This window comes from Tenrec ecaudatus, chromosome 15, assembly GCF_050624435.1.
Source record: "Tenrec ecaudatus isolate mTenEca1 chromosome 15, mTenEca1.hap1, whole genome shotgun sequence".
In the NCBI taxonomy this organism is placed as follows: Eukaryota; Metazoa; Chordata; class Mammalia; order Afrosoricida; family Tenrecidae; genus Tenrec; species Tenrec ecaudatus.
Genome location: NC_134544.1, coordinates 758,886 through 780,253, shown reverse-complemented (window position 1 = coordinate 780,253; position 21,368 = coordinate 758,886). Strand labels below are relative to the sequence as shown.

The 21,368-nt window shown below is 57.6% G+C and overlaps 1 protein-coding gene across 1 annotated transcript; it reads left to right on the top strand.

The window, feature by feature from the left end:
- The first annotated feature begins 1,759 nt into the window (after window positions 1–1,759).
- SALL3 (spalt like transcription factor 3) lies at window positions 1,760–17,321 on the top strand. Its single transcript, XM_075533075.1, has 3 exons — window positions 1,760–1,841; window positions 12,664–16,157; window positions 16,890–17,321. The coding sequence occupies exons 1-3, from the start codon at window positions 1,760–1,762 to the stop codon at window positions 17,319–17,321; spliced, it is 4,008 nt and encodes a 1,335-aa protein (XP_075389190.1).
- Window positions 17,322–21,368: the final 4,047 nt, after the last annotated feature.

The window sequence follows — 21,368 nt, the reverse complement described above, 5'->3', positions numbered from 1 at the left end:
CAAGAGCTGAGCTCTGAAAGCGCCCTCAATGTTTCGCAAAAGGGACCAGTCTAGATTTCCAACGTCTTTTATTTGCCTTTTCATCTTTTAAAAGAAAAACGTCCTCGTGAACACGCCAAACCCCCCCACCCCCAAAAAAGAAAAAGAATTTTTAAAAAGAGAGAGCGAGCAAGAATAAATGGAAAGAGAACAAAGCAAACCTTAGGGTTAATTGTTGTCTACTTTTTTTTTTTTTTTGCAAGGGCCGGTGGGAGCCGTGGAGGCCACTCGGGCCGGCGGCTTCCTTCTTACGCGCGTTTCGCGGGCGCGGAGCAAACGAGGAGCTGTTGCTTCCAGAAACTTACATTACAGGCGGAAGAATGCGGGGTGGGCAGCGAAAAGATTCTAGAACCCAGAAGTGGCTCCGGATGGGTCCGCTGGGAGTGGGGGGCGGGGACGGGACCCAGGACTCTCCCCGGCAGGCCCCAGACCCCGCAGGGAGCGCACTGTCACCGCCGTCAGGCCACGTCTGACCATCGTCGCCCGCCGAAGGCCAGCGAGAGGAGGCTCCGCAGCGCGCAGCGAAACTTGGTCGGACAAACCCCAAGAAGGGGGACACACACTCGGGCTGGCCGAGGCGGCAATGGCCCGGTTGTCCTGCGGTCACACCAGGCCGGCGGCCTGGGCTCAAGGGGGAGGGGGGCGCGTGCCGATGCGCGCGCATGGAGGGCGCGCCCATGCCAGGCTCAGGAGGAAGCGGGCCGCAGCGTCGCTGTCCCGCACCAGTCCGCGTCCCCACGGCGGGCAGTAGTCCCCGCTGGGAGGCCCGGCCAGCGCGTACCTCTCCGCCCGCAGAACTTGGCGGCCCGCGGCTCGGGGCCTGGCGGGCGGGGGCGCGCGGGCCGCCCTGCGCGCCTCCCCCTGCCGGTGAGGGGCGGCGGCGCGGGGCCGGGCGGGCGGGGCGGGCGCCGGGGGAGGAGCCGCCGTCCGGGGTGCCCGCCGCCGCCGCCCGCGCCTCCAACCTCCGGCTCCCGAGAGCGGCCCGGGAGTACGGGCACTGCGCCTTCGGGCCCCGGGCGGCGGCGGGCGGCAGACAAAGGAGGCGGAGGGCCGCGGCCCGAGCACCCGCCCCGGGAGGGGCCCGAGTCAGCGCAGGGGGAGGAGAGAGCGCGACAGAGGAGCGCGCGCGACAGCGCGAGGGAGAGGGAGCGGGGGCGCCGCGGCTATAAAGGGGCCGGAGCGCGGCGCCCACGCGCAGGAGCACCGAGCAAACTTTCTGTCGTTGCCGTTGTCGCCGCCGTCAGGCCGCAGGAGCTGCAACTTGGGCGGCCGGTCCACGCCCCGGAGTCCGCGATGTGACGCGCGCCCCGGCAACCCGCGCCCCTGAGCGCGCCGCCAGCGTCGCCGCTGCCGCCGCCGCCACCGCCACCGCCACGCCGCCGCCGCCACCGCCGCCGGGAGCCCGCCTCGGCCTGGCCGCCCGCGCGCCCCGATCGCCCCGCGCCTGGCGCCACTAATTGCCGCGCACCGCCCTCATTTGCATAGGCAGCGGAGTCGGCTGGAGCCCGGCCAATCGGCGCGCACCCTGTGCTAATGGCCATGCATTATTCACCAGCCTAATTGCGCGGCCCCATGCGCGGCCCGCGCCGCCGCCCCGCGCCCGCCCGCCCGCCGCCGCCCGGCCGCCCCGGTGCGACGTCCGCGCCAGCAGAGCCGCCCCCGTCGGCCGCGGCGCCCATGCCCGCAAAGCGCGCCCCGGCCGCCCGCACCTCCTAGCAGCATGTCGCGGCGCAAGCAGGCGAAGCCCCAGCACCTCCGCTCGGACGAGGAGCTCCCGCCGCCGGACGTGGCCTCGGAGCACGGTGAGGGACGCCGGGGAACAGGGGCCCGGCCGCCCTCTGCCGGCTCCGGAGCGCGGGCCCGGCCGCCGAGTTTCGCGCGAAGTAAACTTAGCACCGCGGGAAGCGCGCGGTCGCGGTCGCGGTCGCTGCGGGTTGGGCCCGGCCGCGGGGCCACCCCGGAGCTGGGTGGACTGGCCTCGGGGTCGCGCCGCGCCCGGTGCTGGCCCCACGGGGGATGGCCCTGACCCCCGCGCCACTATATGACCCCAGGGCTGCCCCGGGTGCCTCCGGGCCGGCGCCCCGGCCCTGCTGAGCGCCGCGACCCGGGCGCTTTCCCACAGCTTGCTCTAGACAAGCTACTTCCCCGGAGCTGGTGGATGCCCCTGGGCCGCGGCTTCCCAGGCAGACGCGTTGGAGTCGCTGGCTGGGGCAGATGGGTGTGGGGTCCTTGGTAGTGCGGCGACCCCCGGCGTTCCGGGGTGGCAGGAGGTTTCCACGTTGCCCTGCGTCTTTAGGACTTTTGGCTGCCAGGACTGCAGCCCATCTAGACGGGCAGCCGCGGTAGGCACCCTGTCCTGGACTCGCCCCCACCCCTCCAACGGAGTGTTAGGGAGTGCGGGCAGGCGGCGGACCCCGGAAAGTTAATGGGCTAGCTGGCCGACTTCCTGTGGCCGAGCGGCAGACGCGTCCTGCTTAGGCCCTTGAGTTGACTCCTGTGGCCAAACATCTCGGCAGCCCGTGGGGGTCGCGAGGAGCGCCGGAAACCGCGTGGTGGGGACCCCGAGTCAGTGGGCACCGAGCCGGACTTCACATAATGTAGCCAACTTTTTCCCTTCGCCCATTTGTGAACCCCTTAGCAGTAACTGGTGGTGGTCTGTGTTTTACTCTCAACGTGGGGTTGCAAGAATTAGGGGTGGGGGGTGTTCAGCATTGGCAGGACCGGTGGAAAAGTTTGACAAAGCAGGTTGGGACAGTGCCTGGGCATGGAGGTGGCCTGGAGGGGCATTCGCGAGTTAAATGAAATTATAAACTAGTTGGGGCCTTTCTGTGGCCCTGGTGCTGAGGGAGTCTCTGGGTAGCCTAGTCACCGGAGACTGGAGCTGAGATATGTTAAAAAGAAACGCTTGCATATGGTCCGGAGATTAAGGACAAAGAAGCTTTTTGTCATGGAAATGGATTTTTTTTTGTTTTGTTTACTTCATCACATAGAATTCCTCACACTTGGTCTGTTTTGTATTGCTCTCAATGACTACATGATCAAATGAATGGATTTATTTCTGCCCAATGAGAAAGACAGTCTTTCCTTCAAAAGAAGGACATTGCATCCCAGTGAGGAATTTTAAAGCTTGATTATTGTGGCTCCTGAATAGCTTAAAATCGGCTTTCACAGCAGCCCCCAAATGCAACAATGTAAATACTTCTCAGCTTTGTAAGGTCGTTATCAAAATGTGCAATGTCTGCTTGTATTAAAGCATATTTTAATTAATAGAGTAAAGCCTCTTGTATCTAACAATTAACAAGCCCAGGCACTGGCAATCATTTTTAATTTCACTTTAGAAGCGGGATCTTGGAGAACTTAGTCCCGTAAACGAGTTGAGGGGTATGTAAGCCTAAAATGGAGTAAATAATTTACAAGTCTTACTGGAATAATCCTCCAGTCTTTCTCTGTCTCTCTTTTTAAAGACGAATTCTATGTAGATTTTCTATCCACCCTAGGGTAGAAGTTTCTGTGGAGCCGGTGGTTCTCACTTTTTACCAAAACATTGCCACAGTTCCTGAGCATATTTTGCAACAGGCCGAAAAAAGCCAATTTGAGTGAGGGTCTTGGGGGGTGGGGGACCGGTGAGAGAAGCGGCACAGAACCTCCTCCATCAAATGGTTTGTTTCCAGGCTTACCTTAAAGGATACTTTCGGCAAACTATTAAAAATAGTTCTTTTGCACTTAATTATTGTTCTTGAAGCAAAATGCTCCTCTGCCTCAAATGCTGATCAGCGGTCTGCAGGTCTTACTGGCCTTGGTAGCTACCTGAACTAAGTCAAAAATATTTTAAACGACCCCGGGTTGTGAAGACTCACTTGTTCTGGCTGGCTTCAACAGCCTCCAAACGGTCATTGTGCTCAGGGCCGAGGAAAGGGACAGGAGTGTGTGGAACTGGTGTGATGCTGGGGGAGCAAACTTAGTTTAACAGTAGGTGTTGGAGACCGAAGTAAATGACCCCTTTGTCTCTCTCACTGCGGACCGTGACAACGTTAATTAAAACACTGAGTCCGGCCAGATGCAGCAGGGAAATGGAAGGCTGTTGCCCCCATGACAGAGAAAAGATCGCATCGACAGTATTTCTCTAGTTGGGGGGGGGGGAGCATCATCCACATGGACTTGGAGTAAAAGGAGATTTGTGATTTGTACTTTGGCTTTTAGGGAAGGAGCAAGTAGATAGCCACACAACGCTCACCTCTGCTTGGGGAACGCCGTGGTCTCTGGGAAAGGTCCCGCTTGTCAGTTGGTCGGTGGATAGCCTTGCTGGGAACCTGTAGGAGAAATGTATTTTCGTGCTTATGCATAGGGACACTCCCAGCAGGACTGGCCAGGGCGGATGATGGTTTCTGACTCATCCAAGTGGGGCTGAGACCACCCTGGGGGCCAGTTAAAGGGGGGGTCACCCAGGGTGGAATCCTTTAAGCGGGCTGCGTATTTTTGTTTCAAGAAAAAATTGGTGCAATTTCCAGTGACTGTTCAGCTCTTACTGTTCGTTCCCCTCTCCTGAGCCAGACGGCGGTGACGGTCTGGCGAGAAGGAGTGAGGGATGGAGCGAGCGGGCAACCAGGGAAGAGCAAGAAACAATTTGCCACCACTGTGGACCACGGTGTGCCATTGTGAACACTAATTGTTTCAAAACGTATGTTATTTTGTGCCCACTCCCAGCCGGTGGCTATCTCAAAGGCCCCACTTGGATGGGGTGAGCAGCCCCCTCGGGAGAGGGCGGCAGAGGCTGTGTGTAGATCAGGGAGAGGAAGCCTTTTCTTCCCTCCATGGCGTGAGCAAGGCTTGCTCAGACGCCCCCTGCACACAGCTCAGGGGAGTCCAGGCGAGTCGAGAGGAGCCCCACAGGCCGCCGTCCCCCTCAGGATAGGGGCGGGGGGGGGGTCGGACAGGAAAGGAGAAAGAAGAACTTGCACGGATTTCTTTTAAAAGTCGCCTGACAGAACTTTGCCTACTGAGAAATGCCTACCGCGGTGGTCCCCCTGTGCAGCAGAGGTAGGGGCTGCATGTGGGGCACATGGGAAACTTGCACGCCCGTGTGTCCTCGGGCCTTTGCAGACCCTTTTGGAGCAGGAAGAGGGAAGCAGTGCGGGGAGGCCGCAGGAATTACTTAGGGAGAGGAGCGCTCATCGGATCCAAGACGCTGGAGACGCTGGCAGAAGTGGGTCAGGTTTCACTTCAGCTGAATCCCTAAGAAGCTTTGCCGAGCTCGCAAGGTACCGCAGGGACCGTGGCTTGCGTGGGGGGGATTGGGCAGAGGTGCAGCCACCAGTGGTGTTCTGTGAGCCCAGCAGTGGCTGGGGCCCATCATTCCAGCACCTGCATCTTGGAACGTGAGTGTCTGTCAATGCTGCTCCTCTGAGTGGTGAAATGTCCCCTCGGAGTCCTCTTCGAACAGCCAGCGGGGCGCAGAGGTTTGGTTTGCTTTGGGTGTTCTGGTGCTGGTGGTTGCTGCATGTACTGTCGCTCTTATACCAAGCAGGCTTCTTGAGTGCTTCCCAGGATGAGACAAACACCCGTAGGCCAGTACGTTAGGATGGGAGCTCCTCCTGCGAGTGCAGGGACAAGTGTGTAAGGAATGCTGTACCCAGGACCCAACATACATGGAACCGAGGCAGAACCAATAGCACCTTTAATACACATGTGCTTGTAAAACCCTGTGCTTCATCTCTCTGGGAGTGCCAGCAAGCATGCTTGAAGGCAGTCCGCTCCACATTCAATTCTCATGGGAACATGCCACGTCGCCCAAACACTGATGCGCTAGTTCCCTGTTCCCCCACTCTGCGCCTGCATTCCAGGTGAAAAGAGGCTGGAGAAGCATGCCATGCAAGAGACCATCCTGAGCCGCTCTCCCTGTGGCTTCCTCTTCTCCAAGGTGGGCTGGTCTTGCCCAGTCCTGGCCTATTCCTGAAGCCTTTTGCCGGAAAGCTGTTCCGTTTGGGGCTTGGGCCCAGTGGGCTGGGCCCTCCCTGAAGGTGGGCCCTTGGGAGGCTCTGTCCAGCCCCGCTGACTTAACCTTTGTCTGCTTTGCCCTGCCAGGGTGGCCCCTACATGTCAAGCTCATAATACAATTAGTGCACCAGACGGAGCTGTTGACCTTGTCGGCCTGGCTTACAGGTCCTGTTAGGCGTTCATACTGAGCGTGAGTGTGAACTGAGCCCCCGTGTGTGTGCCTGGTTCAGCAAACTTGTTTATGGGTGCGAGAAGGGAGAGGCTTTCTTGCCTGTGACCGTTTCATTAACCTGCAGGTTCCAGGGCACTCCGCCATAGTCATCAGCAGCCTGGGCCTGGCCTCTGGATTTCCTCTGGGGATGGTTGGCCTGTCTCTGGCGCCCTGCCACTGCTGCGTTCAGGCCCACAGCAATGGTGCACTGTCACCTCAGGGGAGGGGGGGCATGAATGAGGATATGGCTGAGTGCTCCCAGCCCCTGAGCACTGTCCTGGGCACCTCCTGCGAGGCCGTCAGTTCCCAGGGCAATGTGGTAGATGCCCTCCCCCCCCCCCTTCTGTCCTTCCCAGCTGGCTGGTGTTTCTGTTTGTTTCTCAGCGTGGGGGTCAGAGAAGCAGCCTCTGCTCCCCTCCTTTAGGGGCTCAGCCGGGTGGCATGCAGGCATCATTCAGGCTGCAGGTCGTGGGGTGCAGTGGGGCCTGTCACCCACATGGCAGGCCCCGGAGACTTCAGCACCCGCAGTCATCTGAGCCCAGAGTGACTCTGCAAACCTGTCCTCTTTCCTGGGTATATACCAAGGGCAGAAAGGGTCCAGATGTGGGGTGGGGGTGGAGCTCCCCCAGGAAACTAGAGCCCCCCACCCACGCCAGAGGACGTGTGTGTGTGTGTGTGTGTGTGTGTAACCAGGTGTGTGGCACCATGGCCGGGCAGGCGGGTGGCTGGAAAACAATGTGCCTGTGGCCACCGCAGAACTGTGCACGTGCAGAAGAGAACCAGGGTTCCCCCTCCACCCCAACCCCCCAGCCCTGCACCACCCCGATGTGGCACTGTAGGCACTCCACAGAGCCGGCCGCAACTACTGCCACAGGTGGTTGTTACTTAACACATTTGAGATTTGGGCCATTGACAGGCATCAAGGGTGCCGGGTCAGTGCTCGCTCGCATAGCAAGAGCGCCCTCGTCTGCCCATCGCCGTGATAGCAGGAGGATCGGAGGGGACCCTGCCCTGCTCAGGCGGCTGGAATTTCTTCTACATTGTTAAACACAGTGGGGGTCTCTATTTGTCTCCCCCTGTTTCACAGCTTGGGCCCAGTATGCGATAATTCATCTTTCTTTATGGGATTCAACGCTATCATAAGGAGTTTAAAAGAATTAATTTGCAAGAAAATAAGTGTCTCCTAACTATGTAAGAAAACTTGGGGGGGGGGAGCAGGAGTGGGGGGTGTGAGTGGAGCCACTAGGTTTTTCAGGAATGGTGAAGTCCCAGAACAAAACAATTTCCTTTCACAGAGACCCGCCAGGCCTCTCACAGCCCCAGTTAGAGGAGCCCAGAGTCTAGTCCCAGCACTGAGCCCTCTGCCGGCTATGGCTACAGTTTCTGCAAGTTACAGGGGGCAGGCAGTGTCTCAGGTGGACAGACTGAGGCCCTGGGTCAAGCTCCAGGCTTGCTGAGCGTTGGTGGGTGGCTCATTTGTTTAAAAGGCTCTGTGTCCTGAAAAGAGAGGACAGTGAGCTTTCGAAAGATCTATAATTTGACATTCAGATTTTGCAAAGACTTTTTGCAGATTTGTCTCAAATCCCCCTGTGCCTATGAAGGCTTAAAAGGCCATGGTGGGGAGAACAGGGCCCACCTTCCGATCTCTCCGGGAGTTGCCCCGAAACGTGTGGCTGCAGACCGCCAGGTGAATGATTCCACAGAAAGATTCCATTTGGACAAACTGTAGGATCTAGCCCTGTCTTTCCTGCCTGCCGCCCCGCGAGGCAGCCCTGCTTAGGCAGGACCTGAAGTACCTTCCCAAGGGCCTGCAGCGACCCTGAGGAAGCCTTGAGGGGTTCTGCTTGTTTGAGCCCGGAGCACCTGTGTGCATGCACCATGAGGATGAGAGGGAGAGAAAATCCATATGTTTTCAGAGCGATTGTCTTGGGGGTGGCTGCCCTTTGCTACAGGGCTGTGTGGAAAGGTCTCTGCAGTCGGACTCAGCCGTGGCCAGAACTTGGACGAGAACCCTTTTTGGACCGGGAGACGGCAGGAGACCAAGAGAATGTGAAGCACACATTGCAGATACGTCTGCCAGACTGCTGATGGTTGTCTCTGTGAGAAGACGGAACCTCTATGCCCAGCTCCCTTCTCCCCTGCTGCTGCTCGGGCCGAGCTCCCAAGCACAGGCACATTTGCAGCGGCCGCCCAGGGCCCCAGCGCAGGCTTCACCAAGTCCAAGTCCAGTCACTGCCAGCAAACACATGCGGCCTGTTTCAAGACACCCAGATGCAAGCATGCGGGTCTTCTGAGCGGGGAAGGCTGCAATGGAAGTTAGGCGACGCTGGCATTTTCCTCCACGCGTGCTGCTAATACAGCCCTCGTGCACTATAAACTGACGCTTAATCCCTGGCCTACTTACTGTTTCCAATCTCTCAGATGATGAACAGTCAGTATGCAAACACAAATGAGTTTGACATTCATGTTCATGTTTATCAGGCTTGTGTTTAATTCCCCCTAAGAAAGGAGAGAGAGGAAGCCAAGACGACAGTGGTAGAACTGCCCCATGCTTCCTGCGAGGACGCCTCATTGATGGGGCCTTTAGTGGAAATTAAAAAAAAAAAAAACAGAAACAAAATACATTTAAGCCAGCTGAACGGACGGGTGTGGTGGTATCTACTTGTAGACCATAAAAGCCCAGCTCAAAATGCGGGCGCAATTAAAAGACGATTAAATACACTTGAACCAGACATAATATTGGCTCTACACGGTGGCAGGATTAAAGGGCTTTAGAATGTATGTGATAAATTGGGGGGCTGCTTTCAGATTTTCGTATAACCAACATTAAAAGAATACTTCTAGTGCCGGGCAGAGTGCAAACACCCAGCCCCGGGTGCACGTTGAAGGACTGCAGGAGAGCCATGGGGGTTGCTGGGAGGCTAACTGTTAGGGTCGTGCCCTCTAGTGAGGGCACAATCTGCTGCGAAGTCCTGCTAAGGGTGTCTCTCTCTCTCTCTCTCTCTCTCTCTCTCTCTCTCTCTCTCTCTCTCACACACACACACACACACACACACACACTGTGAGCTCTCTGATTATGCCCCACCAAGCCCATCGGCTGAAGTGGGCATTCGTCATTTAATAACATCTTCCTTGGGTCTGGCAGTGGCAAGTCTCAGCTCCTCTCCAGGCCAGGGGTGCGCTGGCTGTCGGGAGGTCAGGGGGGGTGGGGGGGCCGCCACACATGCTTGTACTCATTGTGTTGGAGGTTGTCTTGGGGAGCCTGCACTTCCCCTCGGAGACTTTGGAGGAGTTGACACACTGTAGTGAGACCCTGATGGGAGGCAGCCTGGGCACCATGCAAATGAGCATGCTGTCGGCATTTCCTGCCAGTCCCAACCCAGGACTTCCAGGTGGTGACCCCAGATTATGTCCCCCAAATAGGAAATCTGAACTGAACTGAAGAATTGGTTTTCCCTGCACGTTTGAGTCAAACTTACAATTTACTGTGAGACTTGGTTTCTAAAGTCTGAGGGCTGTCTGTTGTGCTGAATCTGTAGCCATAGTGAACTGTGGCAGGCCGCGGGTCAGGGCACCCTCTGGCAGGCGCTATCCTTCCACTGGGAATAGAAGGTTTGACTCTGAGGAAAATATCCTCATTATCTTTAGGTGACTATTATTAACAGTTGCCGGAAAGAAACCAACTTCTGCTACTTGGCATGAAGGGTTTAAATATTCCGAGCACGGTTTCGTCAGTCGAGAGACAATTAGTTGCCATTTTGCAAACCGACCAATGGGAAAAAGGAAGTTGGCAGTGGGGGCCGTGCCAAGCTCCAGGGGATTAGAAGTGAACCCTGAAAACACTTTAACACCTGAAAAACTAGCAGGCAGATATTCCGGTCTTTCAGTTAAGTACAGATTTGCTGTGAGGCGCTGAAAGACCTTCCAGAAACGCCCGTGTCAAACAAGTCCGCTTCCTTCTCAGCCCCCACACCGTGTGCTCCAAAGGAGGCAAGGGTCTGGGGCTGGAGATGCCGAGTCGGCGGCAGGCTCTCCTCCAGAACACAAGCAGTGTCTCGGCACACCGTCCTTAGCACGTGTTACATTTGGGCGAGAAGTATTCTTTGAGTGAGATTGATATGAAAGGTTTCATTTTATAGGATTTAGGTTTAGCGAGCCATCCAAGTGTTTCCATGCAGCATAGGTCTTTATTTTATCTCCTGAAGAATTAAGGTAAAACCTATTTCAAAACAGCAACAAGCTTTTCTTTCTTCTGGGGACCTTCCTTTTCGAAACCTACTAGAAGTAAAAAAGAAGAAAACCAATTTATGAAGATTACACATAAGCCTGTTAGACCATAGTTTTAAAAGATCGGAAAGCCCGTTTGAAAAAGCCTTCTTTCCGGAGTGACTAGCACCGCCATTTCTGTGTGGGGGATGAGGGTGACGCCACAGCGGCTTTGCCTATTTGTGTAAGTGGCTTCTCAGACGTTCTCTGGCTACATGGGCGAGCAGTGCTCCGTCATTCCGGAGACATCAGGAAGCAGAGAGTCGCTGTGCTGTGGCCGTTATTGAAATACTGAACTGGGCTGCACTGGCCCTTATCTTTCCATTGGGAAGAAACGCTTTCCCAGAGGAGGTTAGGCTTTTACTCTGTTTTATCCTGTCCAGAACCTTGGCAGGCTTAAATGAGAGTGTGCATATGTTGAGCAAAGTCGGGGCCCCGGGGCTGGGGGCGGGAGGCGGGGGTTGCATCTGTCTTCCTTCGGAATCAGCTGTGGCTTTGCACCCAGAGCGGCCCCGCTCCGAATGGAGTTTAAAAGTCTCCTGGGTTTCCCAGGCCTGCCCCCTCCAACTACTTTCCCTCCCCAGTGCTCCAGCCTGTTAGAAAATGCTAATTGAACACTGTTAATAATTTTTAAAGGCTTGTACATGTTGCCTCGCGGAAGGCAGCAGGCTGCCCTCAAAAATATTTCCAATCTCTTCCCGATGAGGGGCTGCGGTGCGTGCTTGTTTGTGTTTAAATCTGAGTTCTCTCGTGGGCCGAGCACTGAGCGGTGTGTGTCCCTTCCTCCGCGCCTTCCCCGCAAGCCGCTTTGCCGAGACCACCGCTGCAAAGACCTGGGGGTGCCCTGGTCTCCTGCACCCAGCCCCGGGCAACAAAGAGCCGGCCAGCGGGGCCCTCAGCAGGTTTGATTTGTGGCCGTCCCTCCATCTGCCCGTTGACAGAAAGCAGCTCCCAGTGGCCCGGCCTCCCTCCCCGCAGCTGCCCTGAGAGGGGAACTGCACACTCGGCCGTCGCACGCACGTGGAGCCGCCGTTCCGATGCGGCAGCGGCGGCCAGTTATTTGATCAGGTGTGAATTAGAACCCTCCATTAAACATGGCTGTGGTTCGTTCGGCACAAGAGGGTAACGGGCATCAGAGGAAGTGAGTGCTTGCACTAGTAATTAAACATGTGTAACCAATTAGTGGGTTTTCTGCTACGGCGCAAGCATATAATTTGCTAAGTCTTTCTATGGGAACGGATGAAAATAGGTACCAAAAGTGTGTCTCACTACAACATTCTCATGTTAAACATGTCACCATAAATGAACTTTAAATATATAATTTCTAGTTTTGTTAACAAAACGCTGAACTCTATGGGCTAATACCAATAACATGTAATTTTAGTTCATTTTGCCAAGAAATATGGTATCTGACAGCCACATAGCCTGTGCCTGGTACGCTCGGCCCTGACCGGGCTGTGTGGTTCTGGGCTGTCACCGTGAGCCTGGCAGAGGGAGAAGGATGGGGCTTGACCTGACACGCCATGGGAGCCGGTCGGCCGGCCAGGAGGTAATTTCTGAGTGGAGATAGGGCCAGTGCTTCTGTTTTCTTTGTTGTGTTTACAGACGAAAGCATTTCACAGCCATTTCCATGGGGGCGGCAGGCGGGGGGACGGGGGCACTGCGTATAGATCTGAGAGGGGCAGGGACGCGGTGACGGGGCCTTCGCACAGGTGGTTCGCAGCACACTGAGTCGGGGTCTGAAAGGTCATGGATGGGTTCTCAATGTTAAGCGAACTGGCAAAGGCCGCCCTCATCTCACTGGAAATGAGGAAACCAGTGGGGAAGGGACCCTAATGAGGCGTCGAAGGCCGGCTTTGTACACGACAGAGAGCCAGTGCGATTGCACGGCGATATTGGAAATCAATGCCTTCTATGGAATTTCATTAAGAAGCGGTATCCACAATTGATAGAGCCTCATAATTTGATGGATGGTGCTAAGAAAATGATTAGCTAGCTGGAAAGAGGCATGGAATACACGCGCCCGCGTCACGATGGCTGAAGTGGGGTAATTTGTACAAAATAAAAAGCATTGATTTTGCTGGCGTGCAGAATTCAGGAGGGGGGGTCAGCGTCCAGCGGGCACCGGCTGATGCAATCTTTCGGTTTTCCAGCCGTCCCCGGGGAAGGTGCGGACGAGGAGGACAGCGGGGACGAGAGCCGCAGTGGGAGTGAGGAGACCAATGTGTGTGACCGATGCTGTGGCGAGTTCTTCAAGTGGACCGACTTCCTGGCGCACAAGAAGAGCTGCACCAAGAACCCCCTGGTGCTGATCGTGCATGACGATGAGCCCCCTCCGCCTGCCGAAGCCTTTCCAGAACCTTCTCCCGCCAGCTCTCCCAGCGAGCCGGCAGAGAGCGAGGTCGCTGAGGAGGCCGCTCCGCCTGAGCCTGGTGAGGCCACTGAGCTGAAGGCCCCGGACAAGGACGAGGAGCCCATGGACGTGGAGGGTCCAGGGGACACAGTGTACCCGGGCCCAAGCCCCACTGCCATCCCCAAGCCCCCGCTGGCTCCGGGTCCAGAGCCCGTGGCCCCAACCAGCTACAGCATGCCCAACACCAACGTGACCTTGGAGGCATTGCTGAGCACCAAGGTGGCCGTGGCCCAGTTCTCGCAGGGTGCACGGGCGACAGGGGGCACAGGCCCGGGGGGCGGTGTCCCTGCCGTGGCGATCCCCATGATCCTGGAGCAGCTGGTGGCACTGCAGCAGCAGCAGATCCACCAGTTGCAGCTCATTGAGCAGATCCGCAGCCAGGTGGCCCTCATGAGCCGGCCGCCACCGCCACGGGCACCCCTAAACCCCGCCGCTGCCCCCAGCGCTCCCAGCCCTGCCGCCAGCCAGCTCCAAGGCTTTGCTGCCCACCCTGCCCTCCAGCTCTCAGCTGGGGTCTCCCCTGCCACGACGACGGGGCCGGCCCCCAATGCCCCACCAGCCACCTTTGAGGGACCCCCACTCCTCTCGCAGCCTGTGTCTGGGGCCAGCACTCCTGGTACCCCCAGCTGCGGCCCCTCGGGGTCCTCGGAGCCCAGTGTCCCCGCAGCGTCATCCAGCACGATCCCCGCCTCCGCGAGCCCTCCGTGCACATCCACCGGCAGCAGCTCCTCCCGGCCTCAGAGCGCACCCCCACCGCCCACCCTGGGAGCCGGGACACTGCTGACCTCCGTGGCCAATCTGCCAAACCCACTGCTACCTCAGACCTCCTCCAGCAGCGTCATCTTCCCCAACCCGCTGGTCAGCATCGCGGCCACGGCTAACGCTCTGGACCCCCTCTCGGCCCTCATGAAGCACCGCAAGGGCAAGCCCCCCAACGTGTCTGTGTTCGAGCCCAAGGCCAGCTCCGAGGACCCTTTCTTCAAGCATAAGTGCAGGTTCTGTGCCAAGGTCTTCGGCAGCGACAGTGCCCTGCAGATCCACCTGCGCTCCCACACCGGTGAGCGGCCCTTCAAGTGCAACATCTGTGGCAACCGCTTCTCCACCAAGGGCAACCTGAAGGTCCACTTCCAGAGGCACAAGGAGAAGTACCCCCACATCCAGATGAACCCCTACCCTGTGCCGGAATACCTCGACAATGTGCCCACCTGCTCCGGCATTCCCTACGGGATGTCCCTGCCACCTGAAAAGCCTGTGACCACCTGGCTAGACAGCAAGCCTGTGCTGCCCACGGTGCCCACATCCTTGGGGCTGCAGCTCCCGCCCACGCTGCCCAGCTTCACCGATTCACCCAGCCTCACGCCCATGAGCCGCTCTCCACAGAGGCCCTCTCCTGCCTCCAGTGAGTGTACCTCCCTGTCCCCCGGCCTCAACAACTCCGAGTCTGGCGGCCCAGTGGCCACCGAGTCTCCACAGCCGGCCCTCAGTACGACCGCCCTGACCAAAACCGAGCCCCTTGGCCTGCCTCTCCCCGGCCCCAGGCCAGGGGACGGCCCCGCCGGCGGGCAAGCTGCTGCTCCAGTGCCTGTGGCCACCACTGCCACCGACAGCAGCGCGCCCTCCTCAGGCCTGACCACCCCAGTGCTCCCAGCCGTGTCGGACCAGTTCAAGGCCAAGTTCCCGTTTGGGGGGCTGCTCGACTCTATGCAAACATCGGAGACCTCAAAGCTGCAGCAGCTGGTGGAGAACATTGACAAGAAGATGACGGACCCCAACCAGTGTGTCATCTGCCACCGTGTGCTGAGCTGCCAGAGCGCCCTGAAGATGCATTACCGCACGCATACCGGTGAGCGGCCCTTCAAGTGTAAGATCTGCGGCCGCGCCTTCACCACCAAGGGCAACCTGAAGACGCACTTCGGCGTGCACCGCGCCAAGCCCCCACTGCGGGTGCAGCACTCCTGCCCCATCTGCCAGAAGAAGTTCACCAATGCTGTGGTCCTGCAGCAGCACATCCGCATGCACATGGGGGGTCACATCCCCAACACGCCACTGCCCGAGGGCTTCCAGGAGGCCATGGACGCCGAGCTCCCCTACGACGACAAGAGCACCGACGCCCTGAGCAGCTACGACGACGACATGGACGAGAACTCGCTGGAGGAGGAGCCGGAGCCCAAGGAGCCCACGGGCGACCCCTCCAAGCCCCTATTGACCTTCTCCAGCTCCTGCCCACCCTCGCCGCCCTCGGTTATCTCCAGCATCGCAGCCCTGGAGAACCAGATGAAGATGATGGATTCGGCCATGAGCTGCCAGCAGCTCACTGGCCTCAAGACCCTGGAGAATGGGTCTGGGGAGAGCGACCGACTGAGCAACGATTCCTCATCTGCCGCCGGCGACCTGGAGAGCCAGAGCGTGGGCAGTCCAGCCACGTCGGAGTCATCCTCCTCCATGCAGGCGCTGTCCCCCGCCCACAGCAACAGCGAGAGTTTCCGCTCCAAGTCCCCAGGGCTCAGCAACCAGGGTGAGCCCCAGGAAATCACACTAAAGACGGAGAAACCAGACAGCCCTGCCCCGGCGGCCGAGAACGGAGGCGCCCTCGACCTGACCGCCGCCACCCCGGGCCGGCCGGTGGTCAAGGAGGAGGCGCCCTTTAGTCTGCTGTTCCTGACCAGAGAACGGGGTAAGTGTGCGCGCACCGAGTGTGGTGCCTGTGGCAAGCCCTTTGCTTGCAAGAGTGCCCTGGCCATCCACTACCGGAGCCACACGAAGGAACGGCCCTTTGTGTGCTCAGCCTGCAGCCGCGGGTGCTCCACTATGGGTAATTTAAAGCAGCATTTGCTGACGCACAGGTTCAAGGAGCTGCCTCCTCAGTTCTTTGAACCCAACTTTGCTCTAGGTCCCTGCCAAACTCCTCCTAGCCTGGTCAGCAGCAACACGCCCACAGCCGTCGTCAGGATGGATGTCAACGGTCACAGCAAGGCCATCTCGCTGGGCGAGGGGGCCTCACTCCCGGCCGGAGTCCAGGTCCCTGCTGGGCCACAGACAGGGCTGAGCCCTGGCGTCACCACGCTGTTGGCCCCCCCACCGCGCCGGACCCCCAAGCAGCACAACTGCCAGTCCTGCGGGAAAACCTTCTCATCAGCCAGTGCACTGCAGATCCACGAGCGCACGCACACCGGCGAGAAGCCCTTTGGCTGCACCATCTGTGGCCGTGCCTTCACCACCAAGGGCAACCTCAAGGTAAGAGGGGCGCTTGCACCCCAGTGGGAGGAGGCAGGCCCGTCAGTGGGGAGGCCAGCATCATGGAGCCTCACATGCTTGTAACCTGCATGTGCAGGGGTGGGCTCGGACCCCGGAGAGGAGGTCCCTGCCCCTCGGGGAAAGGTGGTGCTGTGGGCGTAGCCAGGCAGGGAGCAGCACGAGGTTTCCCAATGCGCAGGATCGCCCACTCCCACACCAGACAAGCCGGTGCATGCTCTGGGCAGACATCTGGGCTCACCCCCTGCCTTAAGCCGCCTCTTCCAAGAGACTCCTGTGGCAGCTGCCCTCGAGGGGCCCTGGTGGTCGGTGGCACAGACGATGAGGTTGGGCACCAGCCCGGTCCAGCTGGAGACAGGGGCATGGCCAGTGAATTCTACCTGCCTTCCAGAGCATCCTGCCATCCTGACCAAAAGACTGCCCTGAGCACGTACCCCTTCCCTACCCCCCACCCCCAGTGCCTCTGGCGAGCTTTCAGTCCTTATCAAGTGGTCAGTGGGTAGAAGCCCTCCAGGAAGATGGCCATTGACATTGTTTCTCATGCACAGTAGAGATGAGGCCACTCACCTGAGTTTAGGTGGTCAGAGAAGGTCCCAGGAAAGGGGGGGTCCTGCTGGCTCGTGGGCGTGACTTGTGATGGTCATAGCAGTGGGTGCCAGCCCTGCCGTGCTCGCCGCTCACCGTAGGGGGGGGTCTCTCACATCTCGCACGCAGGTTCACATGGGCACGCACATGTGGAACAATGCCCCCGCCAGACGAGGCCGCCGCCTCTCGGTGGAAAACCCCATGGCGCTGCTAGGGGGCGATGCCCTCAAGTTCTCCGAGATGTTCCAGAAGGACCTGGCTACACGGGCCATGAACGTGGACCCTGGCTTCTGGAACCAATACGCCGCAGCCATCACCAACGGCCTGGCCATGAAGAACAATGAGATCTCGGTCATACAGAACGGCGGCATTCCCCCACTGCCAGTCAGCCTCGGCGGCAGCGCCCTCCCCCCACTGGGCAACCTGGGCGCCGGCATGGACAAAGCCCGCACGGGCAGCAGCCCGCCCACCGTGGGTCTGGACAAGGCAGGCTTAGAGACTGGGGCCAGCCGGCCCTTCACCAGGTTCATCGAGGACAACAAGGAGATTGGCATCAACTAGCTGCCAGCCCGCCTGTGCACGAGCGCCGACACACCTCCATGCTGGAGCAGGCTCAGGACTGCACACAGCCCTGCACCAACAGGGAGCTTGCTGGCCGATGGCCCCGAGCCCATCCCCGGCGCCCCGTCCCCAGTAGCGTTGGTGGGGCTCTGCCCAGTGAGTCTGACATCACTGGGTACTGAACCGATGACCCAATTTTGAGTCACAGAAACCCCAGGAGAGGCGCGTTAGGACCACTGAGGACTGAGCGCCCAGGCCTCTGCCCTGAGCTGCTTGCAGACCCCCGGCCCCAGGCTCACCGGCTCCAGGCTCATTCATGCTCGTTAGAAACTGGAACAACGTTGTTAGAAACTCTAATCTTAAGAAGTGGCTCAATGCCCTGGCGCTGTGTATGAATCCAGTATGTTCGTCTGTAATATTTATCATGTTAAGATAAAATTATGCGGGTAACAGACAATATAATCGCCCCAACCATTCTTCGTCGGAAAGCCTTTGTACGAGGAGGACATTTGGCTGTGTGGGGTCCCACTTTGGTTTTTTTGGTTTGTTGTTTTGATTTTTCGTTGTTGTTTTTGTTTTGTTTTCGGCTTCTTTTCAGAGCAAGATTTGTTCTACTATAAATAAGTGGATTCCTTCCACGCAGGCGACATTGTGAAGTTTTACTGGAAAAGAGAGCATGCTTTTCATGTGCAAGTACCTGTCAGTAACAGACTTTTTTTTTTAATTTAAAAATTTGTAGCTGCTATGTGGACAGTTATTCTATGAAATGACAAGTGTCGTGTGGTCCGTGGCCCCACGATCGGGAGAAACCCGTGGCAAACAAACATCACAGTCAGCCACAACGTCCTAAGCAGCTGTGAGTAAAGGTCTCACGTTACCAGAGCTGTACAATAAAGAAGGTAATGTTTGTATACTGTGGTCGCAAACTCTTAATTTATACTGCTGCACTTTTAGTATTTTGTATTAGGGAGGTTTGTCTATCATTTGAAAATAATAAAAGAAAGATGTAAAGTATTTTATAAATACTACTTCAGTTTAAGAAATATGGAAAAAAAATAAAATTAAACTGACAGTTTCTTGTCTTAAGGCCAGCACCTGCGGGAGGCCGCGCCTGCTGCCCCTGAATGGGCACGAGGAGTTTGACACCCTGTGCAGCCCGCTTAGAAACTGACCAACACAGCCAGACTGGGGCACCTGGACTGGGGCTGTGGCATCTCTGCGCGGTCAGGAAGAGGAGAGCGCCGAGTGGTCTCTGGGCTGCAAGTGGCCGCCCGTGCAGGAACCATGAACTAGAGGGACACACTCACGCCGGGCAGCATTCTCAGCCAGAACCTGACAGCCCCCTGGGTCCCAGGCTCATCTGCCACCACCTCTGAGGTCCTCGCTCCCTCGGGTGAGTCAGAACTCGGGCTTTGCCAAGTACTATGTCTAAGCAGCCCTTCCCTCGGCCAGAGGCCCCAGGTGAGATCAGACTCGGAGAGGAAGTGTTTGTGTCCTACCTCATTCTTGGGCTTTTCGAGTGCTGTGGAACCTGACCTGGGCACTCCTAGCTGCCCAGCCAGGGACGGAAGGTCAGGTCCTTCCACAGCATGCAGGGTCCTCAAGCCCCGAAACAGCCCAAACCATCGGGTCACGTGGCCACTGGCAGGACCTTGCACACAAAGTCTTTACGAAGCTGCTGGGCCCATTTTTCCTGCCAGCCAGAGCTCTGACTGTGACTGCCGATCTAGGTGGGAGCCACATGGAAGGCTCTGTCTGGGCTGCGGCATGAGTGCCAGGTCTGGCCCAGCAAGCATTGAGGTGCGGCGTGGTCCTCACGGTATCTCAGTCGTTACGTGTTGTCATCCTTGATGTTCTTTCTGGGTAGATTCTCCCGTCAGTACCTTGTGGTATGACCCCTCCCCCCAGAGGATGTGTAAGTTGCTGAGCAGAATGTAAAGGGAGTACACAGATGACCCCTGAAGTCCCTGGGTCTGTCCTAGGCTCAGAGCCAGCAGCCCTCCGTGGGGAGGCAGAGACATATTTTTGTACTGCAGTACCAAGAGGGGCCAATGCCCCTCCGTCAGCAGTGGGGGCTGCTACCCAGATTCAATATTTTTTTATTATGAAATCTTGTGACTTGACACATGTACGGATCGAAATGGATGTCTTAGCCTAGGTTCCTATTTTTGTCACATGGAATTGAATAAAATGCAGCTGTGACATGGCTCCTGGGTCACATTCCTTGGTTCGTCTCGGGGCAGCGGGGAGACTCTAGGCCTGGTCAGTGGCAGAAGGCGTAGCCCCTGGTTTCCTGGGAGGAAGCCCGTATGACTCACCCTGCATGCTCTCAACGGCATCCATTGGCGAGTTGTTCTAGACCCTGAAGAAGGAAGGGAGTACAGGTGGGCACCCCAGCAGGGCCCCCAGTGACTGCCCCTGCAGCTCTGGCCCATGGACCTTAAGGCCACATGGACAGACTGGCCACCCACTGATGAGCATCATGGCGGGAGGGGGGTGATTTACCCAGCAAACACAGCAGGTGGCACAGTGAGGTGGGTGGCAGGGGTGACATTGCAAAATGAGCTTGACCTCATGGGTCACCTCTGATCCAAATGGGGTCTTAAAGCCTAGTACCCAACCACTAACAAAGGTGGCCAGTCTGTCCTTGTTCCTCATGGCCCTAGCCAGGCCCCCACATTCCTTCCCTGGGAGGTGCCAGGTGCTTTTCAGGGTATGCTGGCACCCCAGCAGATGGGCCCCTTAGAGCCAAACCACTCGGCTGTCAGTGCTGCCGCAGCAGCCACAGGATGAGGACAACCAGGTAGAGAGCAGGTCTGCGTGCTTGAGTCTGGGGCCTTCCCAGCACCAGCCCCAGGAGGAGGGAGGAAGCCTGGAAAGCTGTGCGTGAGGGTGGGAGTCGAATGCTCCAGGGCTTGAAGCTGGGAGTGCTCTGCCCAGACCAATCTGGGCCCCTCGCTCCCTCCAACAGCCGGGCTCAGGCGCACACAGGCCCACAATCCCAAAACATTAATCATCTGAAAATATTTCTAGCCTAAGTCCACTGAAGGAGCCATTAACACTCAAAGCTAATTCTTAAATATTGCTAGGCTGGGACGGACAGGCAGACATGCCTGCTTGTGGGTGCAAAGCCCCAAGCTCCCTCCTCATGGGATGCCCTGAGGCCAGCAGGTCCAACCCCAGGTCCTGTTTGTCTGAGGCCACCACAGTCCAGCTCCTGGTGACTCCTTGGCTCTGTGCCCCTTGAAGGACAGTGTCAGAGACATGCCAGCTTTGTCTAGCCCGGGCCTGCCAGCCACCTGGTCCCCTCATCCCTGTGAAGCCCTCACCTGGCCTCCACCCTGAGGAGAGGTCCTGGGCTGGAGAGAGGGTGTGGGTCCTGCAGCAGGTCCACCCGGCTTTCTTAAGATCCCTGTCAGACAAGCTAGTTTCTGCCATCAAGGAGGGAAGTTCAGCTGAAGTAGGATGGGGTGGGGGGGGGTACTTAATCTTCCTGCAGTGAAGGCTCTGGAGCAAGGGCATCCACCTGCTACAAGTGCCCTGTCCAGGGCTTCTCACCTTGTACCCTGGCCTGCTGGGGACACAGATTCGGGTGGTTATTAAAACCCCCTCCACTTCCCAAACAGTTGCTGGATGTCCCCTCTAAAAAACAACCCTCGTGCACACCCCTGTCCCCACAAAACCGCCAGACAGACGAGGCCACCACGGCTCTCGAGCGAGAACACAAAAGCTGTCCAAGGGTTCTATCCCCCCACAGATACATGTATGACAGACGGCTGTGTAGAAGGGGCTCTATGGGGTCATTTGGGGGATCGTGAAAAAACATGTTGGTATCTTTGATTTCTTTTTTTTTCAAATGAAACTTATTGAAGCTTTTAAAAAATGCAACTCTATTTAAGGTGAAATAAACCTGTGCTGTTTTCTGCATGTTTGTATCAGAAAAGGGACTCACGTGCTGGTAGGGCACACAGCACGCAGCGGCCTCTCGGCTAAGCTGAGGGGTACACATTCAAAAAAGCCTGTATTGGACCCAAAACCAAGCCCAAA

Bases quoted from the DNA above. Each gene is read 5' to 3' on its own strand.
- SALL3 (XM_075533075.1), top strand. From the start codon at position 1,760: ATGTCGCGGCGCAAGCAGGCGAAGCCCCAGCACCTCCGCTCGGACGAG. The intron at 1,842-12,663 runs GTGAGGGACGCC...TCGGTTTTCCAG, and splicing joins GGACGTGGCCTCGGAGCACG to CCGTCCCCGGGGAAGGTGCG. The intron at 16,158-16,889 runs GTAAGAGGGGCG...TCTCGCACGCAG, and splicing joins CCACCAAGGGCAACCTCAAG to GTTCACATGGGCACGCACAT.